The sequence below is a fragment of the Engystomops pustulosus genome, chromosome 9 (assembly GCF_040894005.1).
Source record: "Engystomops pustulosus chromosome 9, aEngPut4.maternal, whole genome shotgun sequence".
In the NCBI taxonomy this organism is placed as follows: Eukaryota; Metazoa; Chordata; class Amphibia; order Anura; family Leptodactylidae; genus Engystomops; species Engystomops pustulosus.
The window spans coordinates 4,448,395-4,471,787 of NC_092419.1; the positions used below are offsets into that span (position 1 = coordinate 4,448,395).

Genomic DNA, 23,393 nt, shown 5'->3' on the forward strand with positions numbered 1-23,393 from the left:
CATGAGATGCAGGTCCTGTGTCGGTCATGAGATGCAGGTCCTGTGTCGGTCATGAGATGCAGGTCCTGTGTCGGTCATGAGATGCAGGTCCTGTGTCGGTCATGAGATGCAGGTCCTGTGTGGGTCATGAGATGCAGGTCCTGTGTCGGTCATGAGATGCAGGTCCTGTGTCAGTCGTGAGATGCAGGTCCTGTGTCGGTCATGAGATGCAGGTCCTGTGTCGGTCATGAGATGCAGGTCCTGTGTCGGTCATGAGATGCAGGTCCTGTGTCAGTCATGAGATGCAGGTCCTGTGTCAGTCATTATGTATTATGTCTGTAATATCACTGACAGCGTCTTATTGGTGCTTGATTTCTGCTCGTGCACTATATGGCTGCATTATTTATGTATTAGGTAATATTATAGAGACACTATAGCATTATATCAGAAGAGTGTATGGTATAGCGGTATGAGCGCCGTATGGCTATATTCTGAATGTTCTGTGCTGTAGGCAGTGACATTTCAGTAGGACGGGGGAATATTTTTGGTAAATAATATAATATTATTTGGGCATCTTATTGGTGTATTATTTATGTGTTATGTAGAGCTGGTATGTATTTTCTATGTATTTTTGCCCATCTGTATTCTGCACTATTATTTTGGTTACATAGGGTATTATTGTTTGAGCACAGTATAGCTGTATTATTTTTGGACACATTATGCCTACAGTAAATAATACTATTATTATAACACTGTGCGGTATTATCATTTGAGCAGTGTATGGCTGTATTATTTATGTACTATACACTAGTGTGTGTACTGTAGTATAGGGCCATTACATCTGCAGGATGTAGGACTAGTACTTGTATTATATTATACATTGTGCACTGTATGGTGGTATTATTATTGTAGTTGGTAATACCGTTGTATTTGTGCACTGTATGGCTGTATTATTAAGGCACTTCATTTGTGTGTTATTTCTACAGTATACAGCACTATTACATATGGCAGTATTATTATTGTAATTGATCATACCGTAGTATTGGGGCATTATATCTGCAGGATACAGGACTATTACTTGGGCATTGTATGGCTGTATTACTTAGGTCCTATATTTGTGTGTTGTTTCTACGGTATACAGCACTATTACATATGGCGGTATTATTATTGTAATTGATCATACCGTAGTATTGGTGCAGTGTATTGGGGCATTATATCTGCATGATACAGGACTATTACTAGGGCACTGTATGGCGGTATTATTATTGTAGTTGGTAATACCGTTGTATTTGTGCACTGTATGGCTGTATTATTAAGGCACTTCATTTGTGTGTTATTTCTACAGTATACAGCACTATTACATATGGCAGTATTATTATTGTAATTGATCATACCGTAGTATTGGGGCATTATATCTGCAGGATACAGGACTATTACTTGGGCATTGTATGGCTGTATTACTTAGGTCCTATATTTGTGTGTTGTTTCTACGGTATACAGCACTATTACATATGGCGGTATTATTATTGTAATTGATCATACCGTAGTATTGGTGCAGTGTATTGGGGCATTATATCTGCATGATACAGGACTATTACTAGGGCACTGTATGGCGGTATTATTATTGTAGTTGGTAATACTGTTGTATTTGTGCACTGTATGGCTGTATTATTTAGGTCCTGCATTTGTGTGTTATTTCTACGGTATACAGCACTATTACGTATGGCGGTATTATGTGGGTATATATCATTATATTGTTCTATGGTAGTAAAGTCTCTGCTCTGGGAAGTGATCGGTGTCAGTCCAGGAGCCGGAGCCCTTCTATAATACTGCACGATGGTGCATAAGTTACGGTACCTGAGACGGCAGCAGTCGCCAGCAGCAGGTAGAGCCTGGGTCCCTGCATCTCCTCCGCTCTCGCCCCATTCATCTGGTGTTTCGTTCCTGGTTGCGACACTCTGATCATGCGCTCCTCCTGTTTGAGGAAATGAAATGAGGACATAAAGTGAGTGAGAGGAGGAGGAGGGGGAGGATCACCCCAAATCACAGAGGATGGAGACGCTGCTCCTGCTGCTGGTCCCCGCAGCCTCAGGTAACCTCCCGGGGGTCCGGCACATGGGGGGGGGGGGGCACCTGCTGCTTCCACTGCTCTTTTCTTAAAGGGACCTCACATATTTTAAAACTTTCTAAAGTTGACACTAACGATGCGTCTTAAAGGAGCCGTCCATTTTATAAAAAATACATAAAACCTCTTGAAATAGCCTTAACTTTTTAAAACTTTTTTTAAAAGTAGCGCTCCTCCCCTTACTCTGGGTTCTGGCACCGCCCCTCATCAGTCCTGGGCACTGTATGGCGGTATGTGGGCACTGTATGGGGGTGTGTGGGCACTGTATGGCAGTATGTGGGCACTGTATGGCGGTATGTGGGCACTGTATGGCGGTATGTGGACACTGTATGGCGGTATGTGGGCACTGTATGGCAGTATGTGGGCACTGTATGGGGGTATGTGGGCACTGTATGGCGGTATGTGGGCACTGTATGGCGGTATGTGGGCGCTGTATGGGGGTATGTGGGCACTGTATGGGGATATTTGGGCACTGTATGGCGGTATGTGGGCACTGTATGGGGGTATGTGGGCACTGTATGGGGGTATGTGGGCACTGTATGGCGGTATGTGGGCACTGTATGGGGGTATGTGGGCACTGTATGGGGGTATGTGGGCACTGTATGGCGGTATGTGGGCACTGTATGGCAGTATGTGGGCACTGTATGGCGGTATGTGGGCACTGTATGGGGGTATGTGGGCACTGTATGGCGGTATGCGGCACTGTATGGGAGTATGTGGGCACTGTATGGCAGTATGTGGGCACTGTATGGGGGTATGTGGGCACTGTATGGGGATATTTGGGCACTGTATGGCGGTATGTGGGCACTGTATGGGGGTATGTGGGCACTGTATGGGGGTATGTGGGCACTGTATGGCGGTATGTGGGCACTGTATGGGGGTATGTGGGCACTGTATGGGGGTATGTGGGCACTGTATGGGGGTATGTGGGCACTGTATGGCGGTATGTGGGCACTGTATGGCAGTATGTGGGCACTGTATGGCGGTATGTGGGCACTGTATGGGGGTATGTGGGCACTGTATGGCGGTATGCGGCACTGTATGGGAGTATGTGGGCACTGTATGGCAGTATGTGGGCACTGTATGGGGGTATGTGGGCACTGTATGGGGATATTTGGGCACTGTATGGCGGTATGTGGGCACTGTATGGGGGTATGTGGGCACTGTATGGGGGTATGTGGGCACTGTATGGCGGTATGTGGGCACTGTATGGGGGTATGTGGGCACTGTATGGGGGTATGTGGGCACTGTATGGCGGTATGTGGGCACTGTATGGCAGTATGTGGGCACTGTATGGCGGTATGTGGGCACTGTATGGGGGTATGTGGGCACTGTATGGCGGTATGCGGCACTGTATGGGAGTATGTGGGCACTGTATGGCAGTATGTGGGCACTGTATGGGGGTATGTGGGCACTGTATGGGGGTATATGGGCACTGTATGGCGGTATGTGGGCACTGTATGGGGGTATATGGGCACTGTATGGCGGTATGTGGGCACTGTATGGGAGTATGTGGGCACTGTATGGGGGTATGTGGGCACTGTATGGCGGTATGTGGGCAGTGTATGGCGGTATGTGGGCACTGTATGGGAGTATGTGGGCAGTGTATGGCGGTATGTGGGCAGTGTATGGCGGTATGTGGGCAGTGAATGGCGGTATGTGGGCACTGTATGGGAGTATGTGGGCAGTGTATGGTGGTATGTGGGCAGTGTATGGCGGTATGTGGGCAGTGTATGGCGGTATGTGGGCACTGTATGGGAGTATGTGGGCAGTGTATGGCGGTATGTGGGCACTGTATGGGAGTATGTGGGCACTGTATGGGAGTATGTAGGCAGTGTATGGCGGTATGTGGGCACTGTATGGCAGTATGTGGGCAGTGTATGGCGGTATGTGGGCACTGTATGGCGGTATGTGGGCAGTGTATGGCGGTATGTGGGCACTGTATGGCAGTATGTGGGCACTGTATGGCGGTATGTGGGCAGTGTATGGCGGTATGTGGGCACTGTATGGGGGTATGTGGGCACTGTATGGCAGTATGTGGACACTGTATGGCGGTATGCGGGCACTGTATGGCAGTATGTGGGCACTGTATGGGGGTATATGGGCACTGTATGGCGGTATGTGGGCACTGTATGGCGGTATGTGGGCAGTGTATGGCGATATGTGAACAACGGTTGCAGTGCATTAAGATGATGAGATCTGGAGCCCTTCATTCAGGACATTTCGGGGCCACAGATGCCCCATTGTGTTATTGTGTATATTCTCTTATCTATAGACAGCTGGAGTAACCCTTTAGTTACCATCTTGTACATCAGCGCAGGTTGGGTATTGCCTCCATGCAGCTGCCGGGCGCCGGGTTGTTGTTGTCGGTTATTTATATGTTACCATGGAAAACCCCTTTAAATTACAGCATTGTATCTAAGCTGCTGTATCTAAGTCAACTATATGTCATCCTGCCTATTGTGCTATGTAATATAATACTGCTGCTAAACTGTGCTGGGCCATGTATCTAAGCAGTATACCCTACTGTGCTGTGTATCTAAGGTTCCCCTGCCCTGTATCTAACTTCTGATAGGCGCGAACCTACTTAGAATAATTTGGAAAGTTTCCCAGTTCACTATGTTTCAGAAGTGAGATTGTAGATACAGATAATAATGTGGGTGTCAGCAGATTTTATGTAGAGCTATGTATTGTCCCTGGAGAGATGTGTAATCAGACCTCACACTGCTGTGCTCTGTGCTCTCTGCAGCCAGTGTTATGTATTGTCCCTGGAGAGATGTGTAATCAGACCTCACACTGCTGTGCTCTCTGCAGCCAGTGTTATGTATTGTCCCTGGAGAGATGTATAATCAGTCCTCACACTGCTGTGCTCTGTGCTCTCTGCAGCCAGTGTTATGTATTGTCCCTGGAGAGATGTGTAATCAGACCTCACACTGCTGTGCTCTGTGCTCTCTGCAGCCAGTGTTATGTATAATCCCTGGAGAGATGTGTAATCAGACGTCACACTGCTGTGCTCTGTGCTCTCTGCAGCCAGTGTTATGTATTGTCCCTGGAGAGATGTGTTATCAGACCTCACACTGCTGTGCTCTGTGCTCTCTGTAGCCAGTGTTATGTATTGTACCTGTAGAGATGTGTAATCAGACCTCACACTGCTGTGCTCTGTGCTCTCTGCAGCAAGTGTTATATATAATCCCTGGAGAGATGTGTAATCAGACCTCACACTGCTGTGCTCTGTGCTCTCTGCAGCCAGTGTTATGTACTGTCCCTGGAGAGATGTGTAATCAGACGTCACACTGCTGTGCTCGGTGCTCTCTGCAGCCAGTGTTATGTATTGTCCCTGGAGAGATGTGTAATCATACCTCACACTGCTGTGCTCTGTGCTCTCTGCAGCCAGTGTTATGTATTGTCCCTGGAGAGATGTGTAATCAGACCTCACACTGCTGTGCTCTGTGCTCTCTGCAGCCAGTGTTATGTATTGTCCCTGGAGAGATGTGTAATCAGACCTCACACTGCTGTGCTCTGTGCTCTCTGCAGCCTGTGTTATGTATTGTCCCTGGAGAGATGTGTAATCAGACCGCTGTGCATGTTGTTAGTAGCAGCTGGACTGTGATTTATGGATTTACATTCCAGGATTGTAACTTCTCAAAGTGCAATGGAAGATGTGTCCTCACACTGCTGAGCCCTGAGTGTTATCCACTGTCCCTGGAGAGATGTGTAATCATATCTTTGTGTATGTTGTTAGGAGCAGCGGGACGGTAAAACATGGAATTATATTTCAGAATTGTACTACGGGTCCTTCCTCACCCTGCTGTGCCCTTAGCGCTAAACCTCCCCCCAGGCCCTATCCTCTGGATTAAGGCTTTAGTATTCAACTAGAAGCCTGCCATAGCTATTACTAAAATCTAAGAACAATCTAAGAGCAGATGCTCAGTGCACAGCAGTGTGAGGAGCTACAATACTGGAATATATAACTGTATATCACAGTCCTGCTGCTACTAACAGCACACACATAGGTCTGATTACACCCGTCTCTTACCACTGGCTGCAGTGTGTATGGTCACTCCTGCTGACAGGTTCCCTTTCCCTTAGCCCCCAGTCTTCATCTCTCCTCTATTTCCAGGGCTGTTCCAGGTTCACTCTTCGGTCCGGAGTCTGGTGGCGGAGGTGGGGTCAGACGTTCTCCTGCCGTGCACCCTCACCCCAGGGCAGCCCGCGGTTGGGCTCGAGGTCCGTTGGTTCCACAGTCTTTATAATAACGTCGTCTTCCTCCTTAAAGATGGCAGCGAGGGTCGTCAGCAGCAGAGCCCGGATTACCGGGGCAGAGCCTTCCTGAAGGGCCGTCCCGACACCGGGGACTTATCCCTCCTCCTGCGCAGTGTCCGACTCTCTGATGCCGGGGAATATCACTGCTTTGTGGAAAACGTCACCACAGGAATTTACGAAGAAGAAGCGGTGCAGCTGAATGTTGTGGGTCAGTCTGTGGGGGTCATATCAACCCAAGATGGGAGCAACGGATTCCCGAATATAAGGTCCGGAACACAGGCTGCAGGACCATGGAGAGGACAGGGGAGGACAGGAGAGGAGGGGAGAGGAGGGGACAGGAGAGGAGGGGACAGGAGAGGAGAGGAGAGGAGGGGAGGGGACAGGAGAGGAGAGGACAGGAGAGGACAAGGGAGGAGAGGACCGGGGAGGAGGGGAGAGGAGGGGACAGGAGAGGAGGGGACAGGAGAGGAGAGGACAGGGGAGGGCAGGAGAGGGCGGGAGAGGGCAGGAGAGGGCAGGAGAGGAGAGAACAGGAGAGGAGAGGACAGGAGAGGACAGGGGAGGAGAGGACAGGACAGGACAGGAGAGGAGAGGACAGGAGAGGACAGGGGAGGAGAGGACAGGAGAGGACAGGGGAGGAGAGGACAGGAGAGGACAGGGGAGGAGGGGAGAGGAGAGGAGGGGAGGACAGGAGAGGACAGGAGAGGAGAGGACAGGAGAGGACAGGAGAGGAGAGGACAGGAGAGGGGAGGAGAGGACAGGAGAGGGCAGGGGAGGAGAGGAGAGGACAGGGGAGGAGAGGACAGGACAGGGGAGGAGAGGACAGGAGAGGAGAGGACAGGAGAGGAGAGGAGAGGACAGGAGAGGAGAGGACAGGAGAGGAGAGGACAGGAGAGGACAGGGAGGAGAGGACAGGAGAGGAGAGGACAGGGGAGGACGGGAGAGGACAGGAGAGGAGAGGAGAGGACAGGAGAGGAGAGGACAGGAGAGGAGGGGAGAGGACAGGAGAGGACAAGGGAGGAGAGGACCGGGGAGGAGGGGAGAGGAGGGGACAGGAGAGGAGGGGACAGGAGAGGAGAGGAGAGGACAGGGGAGGGCAGGAGAGGGCGGGAGAGGGCAGGAGAGGAGAGAACAGGAGAGGAGAGGACAGGAGAGGACAGGGGAGGAGAGGACAGGACAGGAGAGGAGAGGACAGGAGAGGACAGGGGAGGAGAGGACAGGAGAGGACAGGGGAGGAGAGGACAGGAGAGGACAGGGGAGGAGGGGAGAGGAGAGGAGGGGAGGACAGGAGAGGACAGGAGAGGAGAGGAGAGGACAGGAGAGGACAGGAGAGGAGAGGACAGGAGAGGGGAGGAGAGGACAGGAGAGGGCAGGGGAGGAGAGGAGAGGACAGGGGAGGAGAGGACAGGGGAGGAGAGGACAGGACAGGGGAGGAGAGGACAGGAGAGGAGAGGAGAGGACAGGAGAGGAGAGGACAGGAGAGGAGAGGACAGGAGAGGACAGGGGAGGAGAGGACAGGAGAGGAGAGGACAGGAGAGAACAGGAGAGGAGAGGACAGGAGAGGAGAGGACAGGAGAGGAGAGGACAGGAGAGGAGAGGGGAGGAGAGGGGAGGAGAGGACAGGAGAGGACAGGAGAGGACAGGAGAGGAGAGGGGAGGAGAGGACAGGGGAGGACAGGGGAGGATAGGAGGGGAGAGGATAGGAGGGGAGAGGATAGGAGGGGAGAGGACAGGAGAGGAGAGGACAGGGGAGGACAGGAGAGGAGAGGACAGGAGAGGACAGGACAGGAGAGGAGGGGACAGGATAGGACAGAAGAGGAGAGGAGAGGAGGGGACAGGAGAGGACAGGGGAGGAGAGGACAGGAGAGGAGAGGACAGGAGAGGAGAGGACAGGAGAGGAGAGGACAGGAGAGGACAGGAGAGGATAGGAGAGGACAGGAGAAGAGGGGAGAGGAGAGGAGAGGACAGGAGAGGACAGGAGAGGAGAGGACAGGGGAGGAGAGGACAGGAGATGACAGGGGAGGACAGGGGAGGACAGGAGAGGAGGGGAGAGGACAGGACAGGAGAGGACAGGAGAGGACAAGGGAGGAGAGGACCGGGGAGGAGGGGAGAGGAGGGGACAGGAGAGGAGAGGAGAGGACAGGGGAGGGCGGGAGAGGGCAGGAGAGGAGAGAACAGGAGAGGAGAGGACAGGGGAGGAGAGGACAGGACAGGACAGGACAGGAAAGGAGAGGACAGGAGAGGACAGGGGAGGAGAGGACAGGAGAGGACAGGGGAGGAGAGGACAGGGGAGGAGAGGAGGGAGGACAGGAGAGGACAGGAGAGGAGAGGAGAGGACAGGAGAGGAGAGGACAGGAGAGGACAGGAGAGGACAGGAGAGGGCAGGGGAGGAGAGGAGAGGACAGGGGAGGAGAGGACAGGGGAGGAGAGGACAGGACAGGGGAGGAGAGGACAGGAGAGGACAGGAGAGGAGAGGAGAGGACAGGAGAGGAGAGGACAGGAGAGGACAGGAGAGGGGAGGAGAGGACAGGGGAGGGTAGGAGAGGACAGGATAGGACAGAAGAGGGCAGGGGAGGACAGGAGAGGGCAGGGGAGGATAGGGGAGGACAGGAGAGGAGAGAAGAGGACAGGAGAGGAGAGACGAGGACAGGAAAGAAGAGGACAGGAGAGGGCAGGAGAGGACAGGGGAGGAGAGGACAGGGGAGGAGAGGACAGGGGAGGAGAGGACAGGGGAGGAGAGGACAGGGGAGGAGAGGACAGGAGAGGAGAGGACAGGAGAGGGCAGGAGAGGACAGGGGAGGAGAGGGCAGGAGAGGAGAGGACAGGAGAGTAGAGGAGAGGAGGGGACAGGAGAGGAGAGGGCAGGACAGGGGAGGAGAGGACAGGACAGGAGAGGACAGGGGAGGACAAGGGAGGAGAGGACAGGAGAGAACAGGGGAGGACAGGAGAGGAAAGGGGAGGACAGGTGAGGACAAGGGAGGGGAGGACAGGAGAGGGCAGGAGAGGATAGGGGAGGGCAGGAGAGGACAGGAGAGGAGAGGAGGGGACAGGAGAGGAGAGGAGGGGACAGGAGATGACAGGAGAGGACAGTAGAGGGCAGGAGAGGACAGTAGAGGATAGGAGAGGATAGGAGAGGACAGGGGAGGACAGGGGAGGGCAGGAGAGGACAGGAGAGGAGAGGACAGGGGAGAGGAGGGGACAGGAGAGGGCAGGGGAGGACAGGAAAGGGCAGGACAGGAGAGGACAGGAGAGGACAGGGGAGGACAGGAGAGAACAGGAGAGGGCAGGAGGGGGTGCGGTGAAGCTCAATGTTGGGATCAACATGTTCCATAATTTAAAGGAAACCTACCACCACAGATCTACCTATTAGATCTGTGGCCCCTAAGTGTAAATTTAAATTTGCACAATATTGAAATTTTCTAAAGAGGCTACTGGGGCGTGGAGTAGCCGGAGCTGAGGCTACACGGTGCAGCTACTCCACGCCCCAGGAGCCTCTTGTGTTCCACCTACGCTGACATTCACCGCGCAGCTCCTGGTAGCTGCGCACTCATCTGAGAAGCTGGGCTCTGCGCATGCGCAGAAACTCCGGCTTCAGAGCTGAGACCGCACACTGTGGGTCAGCAGTGTGCATGCGCAGAACCCAGCTTCTCTGGCGAGTGCGTGCAGCTACCAGGAGCTGCGCAATGAAGATGTCAGGGTAGGTGGAACACAAGAGGCTCCTGGGGCGGGAGTAGCTGCACCGGGTAGCCTCAGCTCCGGCTAATCCACGCCCCAGTAGCCTCTTCAGAAAATTTGATAATAGGTAGATCCGTGGTGGTATGTTTCCTCCAAGGCACAGACCACATTGGATGAGGTCAGAGACAGATTTCCATCACAATAGCGAGTCCTATCATCAGAAATAGAAGGTCCAGTAAAGTCTGAGATGTAGCTATTGGTATTTGTTGTTTGACCATGAAATGAATTTTGCCGGCTCATCCACTCCTGGAAAGATTCTCCGCTGTTATTAGTTTCATTGTACAACGATGGACTTCAGATTATTTGGAATTGGTCTAATAACTATTCCCAGAAAGATGAGCAGCAACAACCACTCCTGTAAGGTCAGGGCAGATGCCTTCTCTTCATTGGTTCATTGAACCAAGTTCTGCTTTTATACAGGTGGTCATTCTTGCTGATGATCAATAAATCATTACCATTTGATTAGCAAACCTGGCTGCTACTTACTCCCACAATTCCAGGAAGCAGGAAGGGTGTCCTTAGATGTTTGCACAAAACCATTGGCCTAGTTTAGGGTAAATCACGACCAGGTGGGGTGGATCAGTGTGTAGACCACTAGATGTGGCCAAGTTTAGTAACATGGTTGAGTTTTACCCATAACAATGAGAGTCTCCATCTATCCCTCGTAGGATTGGGCTCTCCACCCCTTATAGCTGTTGCTCTTCAGGGCAGCTCTGTGGTCATCTCCTGCTCCTCTGATGGTTGGTTTCCTAAACCTGAAATGTTCTGGAAGAAGGAAAATGGCGAATTTGAACCTACAGAACTAGAAACAGACACAGACAAGACAGAACTCCTCCGTGTCAAGAGTAGCATTCTCCTGAACAGCTCCTCGGAGGGTCAGGTCTACTGTGGACTGAGACACCCGGTGACAATGAAGGAGACCGGATCATACGTGAAAGTCTCAGGTTTGTGAGTGTGGCCCACTGTTGGTCTGTCCAGGACACGGGTGCCACGCTGAGATCATTTGGCTTTTGTTTCTGGGTTTGACCTAAACCTGGAATGTGCGAATTATAAAAACATTTTCATGTTTTTGTTATCCTACAGATGCCTTGTTTCCCCGCACCTCACCCTGGGCCATTGTCTTCGGGTTACTCCTAATAGTCACTCTCGCTCTTTCTGCACTCATGGCCTGGCTCTTCTCCTCAAAGCAGAAGAAAAATGGTAAAGTAGAAACTGAAATTTATACGTAAGACCCAAAGTCATCGTTCTCCAACATATGATGATCCATAGTAGAAGCTGCAGTCATAGCGAGATGATGAGAGAGTCAGGAGGTCTCTTCACGCCTCCAAGCCTTCGATTCATCTGTGATAACCAATTTTTAAGGTCAACTTTATCTATTATTGCAGAGACACGGCTGGAGGAGAAGGATCTAACTATAGGTAAGTGCACATTGTACACGATTTACAACTGCGCAACTGTGACCCACACAAGCTTCAGACAAACTTCTTAACTTGGAGACACCTGGATGCAGCCCTTACAGCTTCAACTCCTATCAATCTTCCTTCTAAGGGTGATGTCACACATGGCGTTTTTGTTCCGTTTTTAAACATCCGTTTTCAGTCCGTTTTGGCCGTTTACCATGCATTTGGCTACTTACAACCTGTTTATCTATTAAGATAATTGGGAAAAACGGACCAAAACGCCACGTGTGGCATCACCCTAAGTCTTCTGGTAGAATCCACATGTGTTGAGTTTTTATTATTTGGATGGGAACGTTGTCTTCTGTATATAAAAAGTCAGGGTTGTGTTGGTTCAATTGGTTGGTTTCCTCTTCAGGAACACGTGGAGAAGATAAACTATGCAGTTTAGTGTAGTTTGCCTTCTCCTTGTGTTCCTCAAGACGAAACCAATCAACTGGGTCAACACAACCTCAGAAGTACTTATAGGGGCTCATGTATCGGAGTTTTTCGGCTGACAGGTTTTCAGGTTTCCTGAAGTCGGCTACTGAATCATTACAATGTATCTTAAGTTATTCCCCTTTGTGATTCATGTGATGAGTTTCCTGTTTAGTGTCACTTCTGTGACCTTTTGTGGTGAGCGACTTTTCAGTCCCAAATAGGAGTTTACCAACAGCGACTCTGTGGTGGGGACATGTATCTCTCCTATTGCTTCCTTTTTCTTTTGCAACTTTTTGCAGTTTGAGACATTTTAGGTGCAGAATGAAGCAGCGACCGGCGTTATCTGCCTCCGGGATTTAGCGCAGGGGTCGGATTTATCTTTGTAGATTGGATGTTTGATCAACTTGTGCGACGCTTGGGCTTGGAATTTTCCTATTCTTGCGAGTAATAAGTCGCAGAACAGAGCGCGCTAGACCCAGAGTTACTTTTGGTAAACTCCTATTTGGGACTAAAAAGTCACAAAAAGTTGCAGAAGTGACACTAAACATCTCATCACATGTGTCACAAAGGGGAAACCCAAGATACATTGTAACGATTAAGTAGCCGACTTCAGGAAACCTGAAAAAGTGGCAGCCGAAAAACTCTGATACATGAGCCCCTGGGTCTAGCGCGCTCTGATACATGAGCCCCTGGGTCTAGCGCGCTCTGATACATGAGCCCCTGGGTCTAGCGCGCTCTGATACATCAGCCCCTGGGTCTAGCGCGCTCTGATACATGAGACCCTGGGTCTAGCGCGCTCTGATACATGAGCCCCTGGGTCTAGCGTGCTCTGATACATGAGCCCCTGGGTCTAGCGTGCTCTGATACATGAGCCCCTGGGTCTAGCGTGCTCTGATACATGAGCCCCTGGGTCTAGCGCGCTCTGATACATGAGCCCCTGGGTCTAGCGCGCTCTGATACATGAGCCCCTGGGTCTAGCGTGCTCTGATACATGAGCCCCTGGGTCTAGCGCGCTCTGATACATGAGCCCCTGGGTCTAGCGCGCTCTGATACATGAGCCCCTGGGTCTAGCGTGCTCTGATACATGAGCCCCTGGGTCTAGCGCGCTCTGATACATGAGCCCCTGGGTCTAGCGCGCTCTGATACATGAGCCCCTGGGTCTAGCGCGCTCTGATACATGAGCCCCTGGGTCTAGCGTGCTCTGATACATGAGCCCCTGGGTCTAGCGCGCTCTGATACATGAGCCCCTGGGTCTAGCGCGCTCTGATACATGAGCCCCTGGGTCTAGCGCGCTCTGATACATGAGCCCCTGGGTCTAGCGTGCTCTGATACATGAGCCCCTGGGTCTAGCACGCTCTGATACATGAGCCCCTGGGTCTAGCGCGCTCTGATACATGAGCCCCTGGGTCTAGCGTGCTCTGATACATGAGCCCCTGGGTCTAGCGCGCTCTGATACATGAGCCCCTGGGTCTAGCGCGCTCTGATACATGAGCCCCAGGGTCTAGCGCGCTCTGATACATGAGCCCCTGGGTCTAGCGCGCTCTGATACATGAGCCCCTGGGTCTAGCGCGCTCTGATACATGAGCCCCTGGGTCTAGCGCGCTCTGATACATGAGCCCCTGGGTCTAGCGCGCTCTGATACATGAGCCCCTGGGTCTAGTGCGCTCTGATACATGAGCCCCTGGGTCTAGTGCGCTCTGATACATGAGCCCCTGGGTCTAGTGCGCTCTGTTTTGCGATTTATCAGGCACAAGAATGGGACAATTCCAAGCCCAAACGTCGCACAAGTTGATCAAACATCCGGGCTACAAAGATAAATCCGGCCCCTGCATCATATCCCGGGGGCAGATAACGCTGGTCGCTGCTTCATGCTGCACCTAAAAAAGTCTCAGACTGCAAAAAGTCACACAAAAAAAATCGCAGAAAAAAGAAAAGAAAAAGGAAGCAATAGGAGGGACACATGCCCCCCCCCCTCCCCCCATACTATGGTGTCCTATAGTGGCCTAATTTATAGGGGTTTACTATCTATAAACCGACCCTATAGGTTCTGAATGTATAGACCCGGTGATCAGCGGAAGTTGCTTCTCCGTATCTTGTCGGTTCTTCGTCAGCACCTGCAGGAAGTCATTGGTCACCGCTAACCTTCACCTACCTGAATGCTGGAGTCTCCTTTCCCACGACTTCCATCGTGTGAACTTTTTACAGTATTTGTATGTAATGCAGTCACTCACCACTAGGGAGGTCCCTGTAAATCTAGAATTCCGGCTCCTCCACACAAGGTGGTGCAAGGGATCGATCATCTCCATCACACAGTATAAGGTTGTACAAGGTCCTTCTATACTTCAGTCTCTTGCGTCTGCCATGATCTTGTATGTATCAGAGTCTCTTGCACTGCAGCTCATCTGCATGGAAGTGATAGGGGCTGAGCTGCAATACCGTACATAACCTGGGGACCAGGGTGGCGCTGTCATATTTTTAAAATTCTGTGCAACTAATTCAACAAATTTTAGATTCTTATTGGCGAATTGGGAAAAGACAATATCGTAAAGAAGTTTTCTGTGAATTTCGGAAAACCCCATGGGGGTCCTGGGAGTGTCAGTCCCTAAACAGACCCTAATCTCCTCTTAGTTCTGCATCACCTTGTGTCTAGTCTCATACATTGCAATCTGACATGTAATCTGTTATATTTTCAGAGCGACTACAATGGGAAGTTGGTGAGTATCCGCCGCTCCATTTCATTCCACAATTCCCACATCACAAAAGACTAAAATCTGATTATTGGAATTTTTGTAACTGGGATTTAATCAGCTGAAACACAAAAAACTTTGCAACTTCTGCTGTAAAGTTTTGTGTCCGCAGCTCTTATTCAGACTTCTGTGTCTCCGTGGTAACAGACTACAAGCAATCACCAGTCACTGCACACCTACAAAAAGAGGCCACAGGAAGTTGGGTATGAGATGACTACGTTTGTAGTCTGTAACCGTGGAGACACATCGGGAGAAACTTTACTAAAAGTTCTCTGCCCGTGTATAATGATGGGTGTGACAGATTCACCAAAATTATGAATGTGCCGCTCCCTGCACCGGCCCCACTGAGTAAACCAACTTTTTGTGGTGCACCTTTAACATAGGGTGAGCCACGCAATTTGCATGTTAAATACGGCACTCGATCCGACTGAGCACCGGACGCCCCCTAATTTGTGTCACATGGAGGCAGCGCAGCCACGAAAGGTCCTTAGTAAACGTGGCCCTTAGTAAACGTGGCCCGTTGCTCTTCAGAGTCGCTGAATAGAGAAACCGGTAAAACTTTTTTATCAATTCTATGTAGAACGTTGTTCGTTGTTCATGTTGAAGGGATCGGATCAATAGAAAATGTCATGAAATAAAAGGGGTCACAACATTAAAGGGATTTTCATATTTCAATCCTCCAACACGTTACGTTGTATCCTTTTTCAAAATGGCCGACATTCACCCATCCCATCATCTCGTTGCTTCCTGGCGAGCGTCGTATCATTAATTATTCCCACTCACTGTTCACCGGCCACGTGACCTCGTCGATATATTGATCAGGTAACACTTTAGAATCTGATGTTACGCGCCGCGGTTCGGCCATTAGTCAGCGGATACAGGAGACTTGGGCTCGGCAGAAAAATTATTCTTAATTCCGTTTTCTGTCTTTGTGTTTTATTTTTAGAATGGAGAAAAATATCCATCAGGAAAGGTGGGTGACCACGTCCATTAATGTACAGCTACTACTCTGGATTTCTGTTCCTGGAATGTGCCTTCACTTTCTATGACCTCATTTATGTTATTACCCTGGAAGTTCTCCACAAATAGGCCGTGTCTTGTAGGGTGGACCTGACCCGCTCCACTGACCATCCTCCAGAACTTCCAGGGTCTTCCATAGTAATAGGCAACATTACACATTCAGGATTTTTTGGATTTTTTGGGGGGTGATGTGATTCGCCTACTTTGCTGACGCGGTAACTTAATCGCGTCGATCCCTCCTTATGGTGGATGCGTTACTTGGCATATAAAGGGAACTCCATCTCCCAGGCTCAATACTTCTGGTCTGACGTTCTGGATCCTTACACAAGGTCTATTAGTTATTGTTTTCATAGACAATCCCTAAACACACAGGTTTCCTGAGCCACAGGAGGTGAGTGGTCCACACAACATCCAGTAGGGCACAACACTCGCCCACAGCCCTGAATGGCCGATGGTCCCCTTCCACTCACCTCAGTTAAACACAGTCTATGAGATACTCGCTGTAGATCCCGCCATTGCCCGGGAAAGTAAATAACTGCACTTAGTTAGAACAAAATAGAATTGGTTAACAAAAAAATATCTATCACTCTCCCCGCCTGTCTCTCTGTCGCTCATGCACTCTCCCCGCCTGTCTCTCTGTCGCTCATGCACTCTCCCCGCCTGTCTCTCTGTCGCTCATGCACTCTCCCCGCCTGTCTCTCTGTCGCTCATGCACTCTCCTTGCCTGTCTCTCTGTCGCTCATGCACTCTCCACACCTGTCTCTCCGTCACTAATGCATTCTCCCTGTCTCTCCCTCACTCTCCCTGTCTGTCTCTCTGTCACTCACACTCATTGGCTGTCTCTCTGTCACTCATGCACTCTCCCCGCCTGTCTCTCTGTCGCTCATGCACTCTCCCCGCCTGTCTCTCTGTCGCTCATGCACTCTCCCCACCTGTCTCTCTGTCGCTCATGCACTCTCCCCACCTGTCTCTCTGTCGCTCATGCACTCTCCCCACCCGTCTCTCTGTGGCTCATGCACTCTCCCCACCCGTCTCTCTGTCGCTCATGCACTCTCCCCACCTGTCTCTCTGTCGCTCATGCACTCTCCCCACCTGTCTCTCTGTCATGCACTCACTCTCCTGCCACAGCAGCAGCAGACAATGGCTCCTGTATATGGTGGGTAATAAGTGGATTTTGGAAAGCGGGGGTGCAAACCAAGTCTATGACGTTCTCCAAGTCACAGAGAGCGGACTGCAAAATTTGGTGACTGTAAACGCAACGGTGTATATTTCTTTAGCGGACACGGACGCACCCACATACATACATACATAAGTGTCCATGTGTTCTGAATAGGGAAAAAGGAGAAAGCCACAGCCAGACATCTCTGCTGGAGGCTTATAGCCATGGAGGACATGAGGACATCTTCATCCATCATGTCAAATCCCTCCATCCATAATATCCAAGATCATCCAAAGCGAATTATATTTTCCGTACACAAATAGTCACATCTTTCAACTTATCTTGCAACTTTCTTCCTCAATTTCAGAAACCGTCTTGTTTGATCCTCTCACCGCTTACTCCAGCCTCATCGTCTCTCCGGACGGCCACCACATCGTATCTAGTGGAACTTCTCAAGACGTTCCTGAAAATGACGAGAGGTTTGACACAGAGCCCTGTGTACTTGGCCAGACATCTTACCGAAATGGCACCCACTACTGGGAGACAGAAGTCCAGGAGCAAAATGGAAAATTCTGGTCTCTAGGGGTGGCTCTAGAGACTGTGAGAAGGACAGGAGGACAACGGGAGTGTCCAGAAACTGGAATCTGGGCTATGAGAGGGACGGTGGACGGTTACTTTGGGCTTTCTACACCTCCAGAGCCAATTACTTTATGTTCCCAAAAAACGACCTTGCATCAACCTGGTTTACTCAATGGCCAAGGAATACGTGGACCTCGACGAATCCAGAGAGTTGGAACATATTTAGACTATGAGAATGGAAAGCTTTCATTTTACGATGTTGACACCTACGAGCCCCTCTACACATTTCAGGTGAAATTTTCTCAACCCGTCTTCCCGTTTTACTACGTCGGTCCAGGAATGTCTTTTTTATCGTTAACAATTTAGCCAAGTCCCCACTGACCCCGACAGGTGAAGGCACCATCAATAGCCAAAGGTCTTCAAGGGTAGTCTTCATCTCAATGGTCCACAAGAGAGATTGCTCAATAAGATTGGCTGTAGGAACAGTTCATTCCAACAAAAGGAGGTTGACCTTCGGATGTTTTTGACGTCTAATACTCAACACTTTTTGTCCATCCCACCAATGCCAGAAAAAACATAGTATCCTTAAAAAATCTGGATTAATGGGTCCAACCACTGTTTCCACCATGAAGTGGAGCAGATTTTGGACCATACCATTTGGTGAAATGAATTTTAGTCTTGTGAGAAGAGGACTTCAAACAATAATGGGCCCAGAGGTCCTACAGAAGACGAGGCCAATATGAAGGACTTTAGGGTCCATTTCCTGGGGTTGGTATTTGGTGGATCTCAGAGACCATCTTTAGGCAAGGACTGAGGACCATGTTGGTGCTAGGAGGGTTCTATATTTTTGTGGAACACTAAGGTGGCTTCAGTGATGTAGTCCACAGTCCCAAAAAACGAGATGGATCTGAAAATCTCTTCCCAATTAAAATTCCAAATGCGTGCACGGGAAAAACTTGTTTTTACAGAGCGGATATCGATCGGGGACTATGAGCGACAGGCGTCGGCGCGACTGCTGATCAATCATTTCAGATTATTATTGATCTTTTAAGGAGGATTATAATTGGAGCGTTTCGGGTGAAGGCTCGGGGGGGTCCAGTCCTGCGCAATCCACGGAATACGGATATGACCTTGAGTAGGTTGAGAAGAGACGGGATTTCTGGACAAGGAAAAAAATTTACGAAAAAATAACAACTATTTGTAGTAGTTTCCACAACGTCCCCGAGCAAAGACGTTGCAAATATGATTTGCATATTTTTACGAATATGCAAATCAGTTTGCAAGTGCAATGTGGGCGTGGCTTCTGCCTCCCTGCCCAGAGCTTTTCCCCATAATTCTGCCATCATTATCTCTATAACACAGATGAATTAAGTTAATGCCTCGTAAAATAAATCAATTTTATTATTTTTTAAAATAAAAGTTCATATATGAGCAGTACGTGTAAGAAACACGACGTGTAACTTTTCTTACAGAGGCTTTTTCCATTCTTTCCCAATAACATCAATACTAAGAAAGGAGAAGCAAAGACTAAATGTGATGTGTGATCACGGCTTCTACCATTGGGCGGGACGTGTAACCGCCCAGGGAGCACCACAAGGGGGCGCCAGACAAGGATGGAAGACACGCGGAGCTGCTCCGCTTTCTCTCCTGCAGTAGTCGAGTCAGAGAGGGAGGGGGGAGGTTCTGCTCTCATGTCTGTTGGGATCACAGCACAGAATAGGGCTCATTTACTTACCAGATCCCGCGGCACGTTGTCCCACATTGATTCAGAGCTTGCTGGGATTCACTCAGGTCGTGCGCCCGATTTCCACTAGGTGTCGCTGCTGCGCTGAAGTCTGCCGGAGTTCACCTGCTTCTTCCCGATGCACGCGAGTGCTATTCTTGCGACACAAATTTTTTTTCTTCAATTGTGGTTTTTCCAAATCCGACGGGTTTTCCGATGGCCACGCCCCCCGATTTCCGTCGCCGATGCGCCACAATCCGATCATGTGCGCCAAATTCCTGGGACAATTTGGCGCAAATCGGAAATATTCGGGAAAACCAACGAAAATGCGCGATTCGGACCCTTAGTAAATGTGCCCCAATGTGTGCACAATATAAGTACCACAAGGAGTGAGTAGATTGAGTATCATTAGTACTGGATGTACGAGTATGTAGTATTAGTGTATCGTGTACACTGCTCACACATTCTCCATAGATTCAGGCAATGATGTGTTCTAAATACAGTACAAGCAAATGTTTGATGAGTCTAATCTTGTTTGTACCACATGTTAGTGTCCATGAAAAAGGGCAAAAAAGGATTCTGCTCACTGGATCAAAGAAGAAAGTTTCACTCCGCTGCTTGGTCCTGGAACACCTATTTGGATATAATTACCTCCGAGGACAGCGGAGCACTTTCCATTGCATCGGGAACATTACAGATACAGGGATCAGATGTTATAAGCATCGATCCAACACTGCAGATAAATCACAGGAGTATAAGCACATTTATCTAATATTTTATGTTGTAACAGTTATATCCCTGTACATAGGGGGCAGTATTATAGTAGTTATATTCCTGTACATAGGGGGCAGTATTATAGTAGTTATATTCCTGTACATAGGGGGCAGTATTATAGTAGTTATATTCCTGTACATAGGGAGCAGTATTATAGTAGTTATATTCCTGTACATAGGAGGCAGTATTATAGTAGTTATATTCTTGTACATAGGAGGCAGTATTATAGTAGTTATATTCCTGTACATAGGGGGCAGTATTATAGTAGTTATATTCTTGTACATGGGGGCAGTATTTTAGTAGTTATATTCTTGTACATAGGGGGCAGTATTATAGTAGTTATATTCTTGTACATAGGGGGCAGTATTATAGTAGTTATATTCCTGTACATAGGGGGCAGTATTATAGTAGTTATATTCCTGTACATAGGGGCAGTATTATAGTAGTAATATTCTTGTACATAGGGGGCAGTATTATAGTAGTTATATTCCTGTACATAGGGGGCAGTATTATAGTAGTTATATCCCTGTACATAGGGGGCAGTATTATAGTAGTTATATCCCTGTACATAGGGGGCAGTATTATAGTAGTTATATCCCTGTACATAGGAGGCAGTATTATAGTAGTTATATTCCTGTACATAGGGGGCAGTATTATAGTAGTTATATCCCTGTACATAGGGGGCAGTATTATAGTAGTTATATTCTTGTACATAGGGAGCAGTATTATAGTAGTTATATTCCTGTACATAGGGGGCAGTATTATAGTAGTTATATATCCCTGCACATAGGGAGCAGTATTATAGCAGTTATATTCCTGTACATAGGGGGCAGTATTATAGTAGTTATATCCTTGTACATAGGGGGTAGTATTATAGTAGTTATATTCCTGTACATAGGGGGCAGTATTATAGTAGTTATATCCTTGTACATAGGGGGTAGTATTATAGCAGTTATATTCCTGTGCATAGGGGGCAGTATTATAGTAGTTATATCCCTGTACATAGGGGGCAGTATTATAGTAGTTATATCCCTGTGCATAGGGGGCAGTATTATAGTAGTTATATCCCTGTACATAGGGGGCAGTATTATAGTAGTTATATCCCTGTACATAGGGGGCAGTATTATAGTAGTTATATCCCTGTAGGGGGCAGTGTCTGTATAAGCTGCAGTCTGGTTAATAGCTCCGGGTTCTGCTTTCTTTCTCCCTTGCACCTTCCTACCTGTGAGACACGGCTAAGCGCATCATAACAATTACACATCATTAATGTGCGGCGGTTTATGAGATAATTACTATTTTCATTACATTCTTCTGTTATCAACATTGTGTCAACATGATGAATCCTGATGGGATGGATCACAGACGCCACCTGCTGGAGATGATGCAAAACTGCAGACAGTCCAGCAGATTGCAGAGGCAGCTGCTATTTAACTCCATCCCAACCACTGCCTGCAGTTTGCATGCTACCTTATAACTCCAGATTAAATGCAATTGGTCAAGGGGGGGGGGGGGGGCATGGGGGGAGCGCACGCGTGACAAATCTAGACTTCTGTGATACATTGGTTGTGATACAGATGATCTGCATAACATCTAGTATGAGGCACAGGGTGGGGGCACCTACCTGGGTCTTCTACACTACATGGGCCCCATCACTTCTCCAGTCCCAGCAGCCAAGCATGGAGCTTCTGACCAGTTATACAGGGAGACAACAGCTGAACCCTCCATGGCAAGAAGAGCAGCTGAAGCCAGAACAGGACTTAAAGGCTCCGGCCAGAGGCAGATATTAGCAGAAAGCAATGTGTGGACGGCGGCTCTTAAAGGCATCACCCAAAACCTCCTACACAAGGGTCTGGCCTCACAGATAGGTCAGACCTGCACCGTGGGATACAGTGCACCCATGTCATGATCCCTGCGAAACAAGAGGCTGCACCTCACAGCCCCCCAGGGGCATCACATCTATTCTGCAGCACAATATAAATCAGATCAGAGCAACACTTCCTCAATGGCACCAGGCACCAGACCCCTGACCCAAGCATCCAAGAAAACAACCTTCATTAGTTATAAAGTATTTTTAATATTGAGGATATTTGATACATGAACCATAAACATCTGTATCCGGGGGCAGGACCCGGGCTCAGCGAAGCCTCGATGCTACAGAATATTCAAGGGACTGGACTCTGCCGCCAGTTCAGCTCCGGTGAAGATGAAGCTGCCAGACCCAAGCGTGAGGTGAAGACACAAGATACAGACCTGGAAGAACAGAACCAGCACATTAGGAAGGAAAAGTCCAGAAAGATTTCAGTGGAAGTAACAGATCAGACTTTACTACTAAAATGTTACTTTTTTTGTGTGTGAACAGGTTGAGATTGATGTCCAAACCAGGAGTGGAGTGACAATGGATGAGTAACAATTCTCACTCATTATCCACACCTGATTTTGGCTACAAAAAATGCACCCGAAACTGAATGTGAATTAACCCTTAAATATGACATCAATAACTATGAAGCTTTCATGATGGACACATGGGAGGCACCAGGGATGATCAGATGTGATGCACAAGTTTATGGCCTGGATTCACCGCTGTGTGGCCGGGTCATCCCACCAGTGGGGGCAGCACTTCCCCATGAAGCCAGGGGGTGCAGGGTTGGGTCTTGCTCAGTAACAGCCTCTGAGATTCAGCACAAAGCATCAGATGGCATCAGAAGTCACATCACTGCAAGAGGGAAAGAGAAGAGGGACAAATCTATAAACTCACAAGTGTCACAGGGTTGGATGAGGTTTTAGTTGACATGCGTCTCGTCATTCGAGAAGCTCCTCTTGAAGCCTACGAGAAAAAAAAAATTCTCATCAATTCTTAGTGCAGCATAAAGACCTGATCCAACCAGAACACAAGTGTGAAGGGTTCTGGTTCCTTGGTCCCATCATAATTGCAGGATTGTCATCTCATGGACACCGTCTCCAAGACGCTCAGAAAGTGACTTCTACTCATCGGGACCAAGGAAGGAGGAGAAACCCAAGACATAACGATCTTCACCTATAGTAGTGGTTCTCAACCTTTCTAATCCTGCCCCCCCCCCCCCCCCCCCCCATGTACAGGAATATAACTACTATAATACTGCCCCCTATGTACAGGAATATAACTACTATAATACTGCCCCCTATGTACAGGAATATAACTACTATAATACTGCCCCCTATGTACAAGAATATAACTACTATAATACTGCCCCCTATGTACAAGAATATAACTACTATAATACTGCCCCTTATGTACAGGAATATAACTACTATAATACTGCCCCCTATGTACAGGAATATAACTACTATAATACTGCCCCCTATGTACAGGAATATAACTACTATAATACTGCCCCCTATGTACAAGAATATAACTACTATAATACTGCCCCCT

General features: G+C 49.0%; 2 protein-coding genes and 1 long non-coding RNA gene across 3 annotated transcripts in view; 1 reads left to right on the forward strand and 2 right to left on the reverse strand.

Annotated features, from left to right (window-relative positions):
- Positions 1-6,266, reverse strand: part of LOC140078010 (butyrophilin subfamily 1 member A1-like) — a 48,008-nt gene extending 41,742 nt beyond the window's left edge. The window contains exons 1-2 of the mRNA XM_072125766.1: positions 6,141-6,266; positions 1,837-1,954 (exon numbers count right to left, since the gene is read on the reverse strand). Of these exons, the coding sequence (XP_071981867.1) occupies positions 1,837-1,945 (109 nt within the window). The 5' untranslated portion in view covers positions 1,946-1,954; positions 6,141-6,266. The remainder of the gene's footprint in view (positions 1-1,836; positions 1,955-6,140) is intronic.
- Positions 1,939-19,725, forward strand: LOC140078009 (butyrophilin subfamily 1 member A1-like). Its single transcript, XM_072125765.1, has 8 exons — positions 1,939-2,071; positions 6,225-6,575; positions 10,771-11,046; positions 11,186-11,302; positions 11,488-11,520; positions 14,673-14,693; positions 15,673-15,699; positions 17,273-19,725. The coding sequence occupies exons 1-8, from the start codon at positions 2,032-2,034 to the stop codon at positions 17,848-17,850; spliced, it is 1,443 nt and encodes a 480-aa protein (XP_071981866.1). The 5' UTR covers positions 1,939-2,031; the 3' UTR covers positions 17,851-19,725.
- Positions 19,726-22,035: 2,310 nt separating this feature from the next.
- On the reverse strand, positions 22,036-23,041 carry LOC140076939 (uncharacterized). The gene is made up of 2 exons (XR_011849679.1): positions 22,737-23,041; positions 22,036-22,231 (listed from the first exon to the last, which is right to left on the reverse strand). It is a non-coding gene; the product is annotated as an uncharacterized lncRNA (long non-coding RNA).
- Positions 23,042-23,393: the final 352 nt, after the last annotated feature.

What these genes read in the sequence shown, in the direction of transcription:
- LOC140078009 (XM_072125765.1), top strand. Translation starts at nt 2,032, where the DNA reads ATGGAGACGCTGCTCCTGCTGCTGGTCCCCGCAGCCTCAG. An exon ending in ATCATACGTGAAAGTCTCAG is followed by an intron (nt 11,047 to 11,185) that starts GTTTGTGAGTGT and finishes GTTATCCTACAG; the next exon opens with ATGCCTTGTTTCCCCGCACC. An exon ending in AAAAATATCCATCAGGAAAG is followed by an intron (nt 15,700 to 17,272) that starts GTGGGTGACCAC and finishes CCTCAATTTCAG; the next exon opens with AAACCGTCTTGTTTGATCCT.